Source organism: Homarus americanus, unplaced genomic scaffold (genome assembly GCF_018991925.1).
Source record: "Homarus americanus isolate GMGI-L3 unplaced genomic scaffold, GMGI_Hamer_2.0 scaffold46197, whole genome shotgun sequence".
Classification (NCBI taxonomy): Eukaryota; Metazoa; Arthropoda; class Malacostraca; order Decapoda; family Nephropidae; genus Homarus; species Homarus americanus.
Window position 1 is genome coordinate 6949745 of NW_024723050.1, and position 6711 is coordinate 6956455.

The window sequence follows — 6711 nt, forward strand, 5'->3', positions numbered from 1 at the left end:
TGTCTACTTAAGAACATTTTCAACTTAAAAAAAAACGTAGGAACGGAACTCGTACGAAACCTGGGGGTTGCCCGAATGTATATCAACCTGAAATGAGTTAATTTCTTCAGCCTTTGCCACATGAAAATGGATGAAACATGTCTTTTAACAAATTTATTTATTTATATATTATTTTACAAGTGATTTAATTTTAAAGAGTAAGGATTAACTATTCAGAATATACTGCATATAGCTTTTTATGTTTATTACTAGTAATAACATATCAAATGATAAAAATCTTTAAATACGTATTTTACTTTTGCATCACCCACCTTGTTTTTTATTTGGCTTTCAGTTACTGCTAATCATGTTACATCGTACCCAGCGGGTTAAAGTGGTAAATATGACAAGGAGAGATGGTTAGTCTTTAGATCAACCTCCAGTTGCCAGTTAGTATCCTCGATATCTTAAAAGGGTTTGTGCAATAACAAGAGCTGCCTGGTAAGGGCATCAAGCTAGAAATTAATTACTGTATTTGTGTGATATTTTATCACTTTAATATTTTATTATCTAGCATTATCTTGAATTTTTTCAGGTGACTGTATTTAACCTCAAGTCTGCAGACCCATTCCTACACATCCGTGCCAAATACTGTTCACCCACACAATCCCAAGCTTCTTCTACCAGAGGTTCCCCAACTCACTCCCGAGCCACACCCAGCAGGGTGACACTTTCTGGAGACCCCTCTCCAGGGAATTCATCATCTGAAGGCACACCACCTCCTCCACAGGAACCTCATGTGCCACCTTCTCCACCTGCTGTGTCTTCCATGCCTGCCACAGTATCAAATACAATTACAGACAGTTCCATAAAAGACAAAAACAGCTCCATTCCCAAAGAGGAATATTCTGCTGTTACTGTAAAGGAAAGTTCAATGACCAAATCTGATTCAAGAAATGCATCATTTATTCCTTGTTCTATCAATGGAACTGTTGAAGATGCTTCATATGCATTAGCTCAAGATATGCCTACAGCCACTACATCATCTTCCCAGTCACAATCCAATTCTGTAAAAACTTCCAGCCCAACTACTATGTCAAGGCCAATAGTTAATTCATCCACCTTTTGCATCGAAGATCATAATTTAGTTGATCCTTTGCCATCAATCATTCAGACATCACATTCAAAATCCCCCTCTACCTCCTCAACTTCTTCTTCTTCTTCTTCAGAATCTTCTTCCTCTTCAGATTCTTCATCCTGTTCCCTGAAAGTGACTCCACCACCAACTCCCTCCACTTTCTCTACTCCAGCGTGTGCGACATCTGCACCACTTGATTTATCATTAACAACAAATGGTAGTAGTACTACACTTGGCACTCCTTTACCAACCGATTCCATTGACCATGAAGAATTGTAGGCATTGACCTAAAAGGGAATGAAATTGCCATGACTCAACTCAATTTCCTCATAGTTTGGGTATCATGAACATAACAAATTTTTTAGATTAATACCACACAAGGAGTCAGCTTACATGGAATGGGAATCCCATTTAAGTTCTATTGGCTTCTAATTACAAATACTGTAATCCATATTTTTATTAGTCCCAAAATGTGAAATAAATGTGTCATATGGCACAATATATATATGCCAAATATGTGATAATTAATGTATGTAGATACACTGAAGGAACTGTACTGATGTGACAGAGTATACAGTGTGGAAAGTGGAAAGTAAGATAAGAGGAAACAGGGTGCTCTGTCCAAATCCTAAAAGGACTATCACTTTTAATATTACTGATTTGTGTGTATGTTAAGTGAAGGGATCTGCTTGCTGAGGTTTAGGCCTGCAAGCACTCACTTTTAATGTTATAAAATCATTCTACACAACACACACAAAAGCAGGTGCTCCTCTATGACCAAGAGGATTTGTATTGTAAATTATATACAAGTTACACAAAGGCATTATTTGATAATGAAATTGTCAACTTTATGTCTTTAATATATTTAATTTGATGTTGCATCATCTATGGGATGATTCAGCAATAATATAATAGTCTGTAAAACTGAATAATAATATTTTAATTTTTAGAGTAAATTATTATGCTATTTCTTGATATCACTTGATGAATATTAGATTCAAGAAAATGTACTGAATTACTGTACTTAACTAAGTACAGCATCTCCATATACAGTATAGTCATATATACACTTGAGGTATGTACTTACAATATAATAAATATTAAACTTGTTTAAATATTGTGCTGGTCATTGTGTTGGTTTCAATAGAGATATGAATGATTATGAACTTTGCCTATAATCAACCATCCTATATTTCGGTACTGTACACCCATAAATTAGAATTTTGTAATTTAGAATTTATCATTACCTGATATTGACTGCATATCTGCAGATGCCCTGCATGTAGTCACCTCTGGCACTGTGATAATACTGCTACCAAGATCCTCACATTGATGCTCACCAAGACTCAGTTGCAAAACTTAATTAAGAACTATTGAGCTCTGCCAGCATCAAATACTCAATATTGTTTCTAGAAAACTAATAATTGCTTATTGCTCATTAGAGTTATGGTGGTGAAAAGGACTTAGGTTTAAAAAATTAGGAGTATATGTGACTAAGATCAGCAAAGATGGGTTCTTAATTCGTTTTCAGTAAGGTGCCATTTTCCCGTGCACAACAGAGATGCATAATTATTAATGCATGTGTCCAGTCAAGAGTTGTGTTGTGTTGGTAAGTCTGTGCAGGTCCAATTTCATGGCCCTTTATTTTGACAAACATAAAGAGACAGATTTTAAATACATGGTATAGATGATTTTCTATTAATCCAGATGAGGGCCTGTAGTTTTGTGAGACATTTAACTTTTTTGAAGGTTTTGGACAAGATTGTCAAAAGAGCAGGACTCTTGTATAGGCTTTCTTGCTATCTTTTTTTTTTTAATCTAACTATTATGCATGATACCAATCTATATAGCTCTTTATCAACAATCATGCCAGCACTGTAGGTGCTTGTATCCTTCCATTTAAGGATATAAATGGCAAGTAAGATACTTCTATCCATTATAAACTTTTAATGATTATTATGGAATAACTTATTTAATGGGAGACTTAGTTTGTATTACAAATGAACTTTTATTAGCCAGTACAGTATTTGCTTACTGCAATAGTACATCAAGCTCGCAACTTATGTGTATAAGAGATATCCTCAATGATATTTACATTTGAGAATGTATAGGACATCTTAAAGAATTATGCTAATTGAACTGTATATCTGAAATGATGTCTGCTTTATATTTACTACCGAGGTGTCAAATGCATGGTTGCTAAATATTTTGCCATAGGCCTGTTATTCAACTATGGGAAGTCTTTTTGTGTGACGTAATATATTTTCGTAAGACCCAGACACTTATTGTTTGGTTTCTTTTAAAAAAATAATTTTTACATTTTCTAATAATCACAGGCAAAGTTACAAATATGTTAACTCCAGTGATTATTGATACAGATAGGGATAGTTATTAATTTATTATTTTTAATACAGTGTGAAGAAGGGCCATGTAAAATCAATTAAATACACACAAATCTTTGGAAACATGAGGCTACTTAGAACAAGTACTGTTTTGTCTTTAATCCCAGTCATTATTTACCAAGAATTCTTGATCATGCATCTGGACTATAATCCAGAATTAAATTATGTACCAGTAGCTTCACATATAGCTACCCAATTACTGTACCCATCATCTGAAAATTGTCAGAATATCTCTGTGGATTTTGGCATCATATTCAATCATCACAATTTTATTACAGAAACAATTACAGTATTTAGTACTAGATCATTTGTGGTCAGCTGTATCAATGTACTGAGTAACCTTTTCATGTAGATTATCACAGAGCAAAAAATTTTTCATAACCAGTTCACTGTGTCACCTGTATCATGTATCAAACATTAAAGATAGTGACAATAAATAAAACTTGGGGTGTCACTTTTGTAAGGTTACAATTTAAACGATATTTTCAACCAAAATCAGACATCAGTGTCAGATTATCTTCGATGTAAATACTGGTTATTGTAAGATGGATTTTATGAATAAAATTAATAGAATTACATATTTTCTGCTTGTTAAAAAAAACTGCAAATATGGGTAGTATGTATAATAAATACAGTAGTAAGAAAGTGATCTTTATGTTGTATACATTGTGAAAAAAATCAAATTTTATACTACTACTATACTTAATCTTTCTGTTTCAAAACCATATCAATCTCAAGTAAAGATATTTAAAAAATACTATAAATTATTAGAAATGTACCTATGTAGGTTGAAAGGAGCCGAGAAATTAAATAATCCTGCCCAGTCTTACAGACATCTGCACTCTGCATAAATTAGTACAGTTTATTCCTTGGGAACAAGCTTGAGAATTGATTCAGAGAAGGTAAGAGAAGTCCCAAGTGACAAAAGTGGCATGGTCAGAATTAAAAAAAAAGGCTTGCCATATCCCTCACAACAAATATGAGTTAATATAAATCAATATTAATGCAGCAATACAACTGGTATATTTATTGTTATGGTATTATTATAGTGCAATGTTATCATGATTATATTTGTTGTTTATTACAGTATTATTACCACTAATATTATTTTTATCTGTAATTATTTTTTAAATCCATATTTGAAAAATTTGAGCTTAGACTTTTTAATCAGGTCTCTTTTCTACTGAATGTTAATACCATGAGCATTTCTAGTTTTGGTTTGGTCAATCCTTCAAGATGAGGATTCTCATAAGAACCTTGTTGCCCAGTGCATTCTAATTTTTTTAATTTTAGGAAGGGCTTAACATAAATCATGTTAATGACCGGTACCGTACTCAATACCTGAATTATAAAATATGTTAAGGCTACCAGAGTAAGGGTTATTTTTTGTCTTATGTAATATATACGTATACTAGTTCAAAATTCAGAAAACTTGTAGATAAAAATTTGTGATTAGAAAAAGAAATGTTTCTAAAAAACCCATTCAGTATATCAGAGGAAAGGAGGTTTTATAGCTGACTCATACTTGTTCTATCAAAGAATACTGTATAAAATGACATGACTAACATTTGTACACATCTCATGAAGAATGGTTGTGATTTAAGTATATATACTTATTACATTACCAGAATTTCTACACTGTGTCTACCACTTGAAATACAACGGAAATAGATCATTCCTAACATTCCATTTATTATCAGTACAATAATTCTACTCGAAAGTGCCAATAGTAGATAGCTGTTAAACCTTTTATTTGAAACTTCATGATGGGTTATGACGCATCTTGCAAGCATCTTATAAATAATGAATGTGTTTGCATCAAAGTATTGTATTTTGTGTATACAGGTATATATATATATATATATATATATATATATATATATATATATATATATATATATATATATATATATATATATATATATATATATATATATATATATATATATATATATATATATATATATATATATATATATATATATATATATATATATACTCTGCTGGCCTTGGTAGCCTTTGGAAGGGTTTCTTCACCCATTGATATTTTCATTGGCCAATCATAATGCAGCTCACTTGGTCATCTGGCACACATTCTCACACCTCACACAGTTTTTGAAAGAGGTCCATCAATATTACCATCTTTTAATTACAATACTTTCATTTCCCAACTCCATTGACCACTACCCTAAAGTTTCATATGTTATGCACATTCTGCAGTCAGTTTCACATATTTTTATTGAATTTACGTATAGATTATTTGAAAAACAAAATTAACAGAAATCAATGTAAGCTGTATTTGAATTTTAATATCTACTTTCTGTTTTTTGCACATGTACAATTCTGCAGTATGACTTAAGTTTAGTTAAGACAGAAAAAGGATATAATTCTGCCTTGGTTAATCTGAAAGGAACTGCATCATTGGAATGCTGACCAGTATGTGTGTAATGGATTAGAAGGATAAAATTAGTCCTGAGATTTATTAAAATTGAGTAATATACCGTAGACATGATGGTTGGGAATTCTTATGGTTGTTAGTATGATGTGTATGTTTGGGGCTAATAATGTTCCACACACATTAAGAGACTAATACTTGGTTATGAATGTACAGGATAAAACTTAAAAAAAAATATATCAGATTAAAGAAGGGAAATGTGTATGTAGTGATGTGAGCTTTATATGCTGTTATTTTGTACAGTTTAATTGTGCCATGAATTTTTACATTTACATATACAACAAAATATTCTTCTGTGTTTTATAATTGTATATTGCACAAACTGTTTTCCTCCCATTGGATTTCTCCTGACCCAAATAATTCTGATCATCTTTTCAATTCCATGTTATTTATTTTAGCCAAATAAATTTAAATTAAAACAATTATTTTTTTATTTCTGAACATATGGGGTTCTCTGAAAAGTGTATTTTAAAATTTTTTCTAAGCTCAATATCAGGGGTAGATGCAGGGGAGGGTCCTCCCCCCTCCCCTTTCATCAGAAAATTCCCCCTTTTGATATTCCTGGATCTGCCCCTGAATATTCTTAAAATCCCTAGCAAATGTGCATCCAGTGTAACAAGAGTAGAAATGTAATGAACTATCAGAAACCCTCAAAATTTTGTTTTACAAAAGTATGGATGAATTAAACTTCCCCATTGATTGTTAATTGGCATATGTAAGTTTTATATGAAAAAGGG

At 31.9% G+C, this 6711-nt stretch overlaps 1 protein-coding gene across 1 annotated transcript in view; it reads left to right on the forward strand.

The window, feature by feature from the left end:
- LOC121863315 overlaps positions 1-6396 on the forward strand; it is a gene marked incomplete in the record, with an annotated part of 233601 nt that extends 227205 nt beyond the window's left edge. Inside the window, 1 exon segment of the mRNA XM_042361934.1 lies at positions 575-6396. Within this exon segment, the coding sequence (XP_042217868.1) occupies positions 575-1396 (822 nt within the window).
- Positions 6397-6711: the final 315 nt, after the last annotated feature.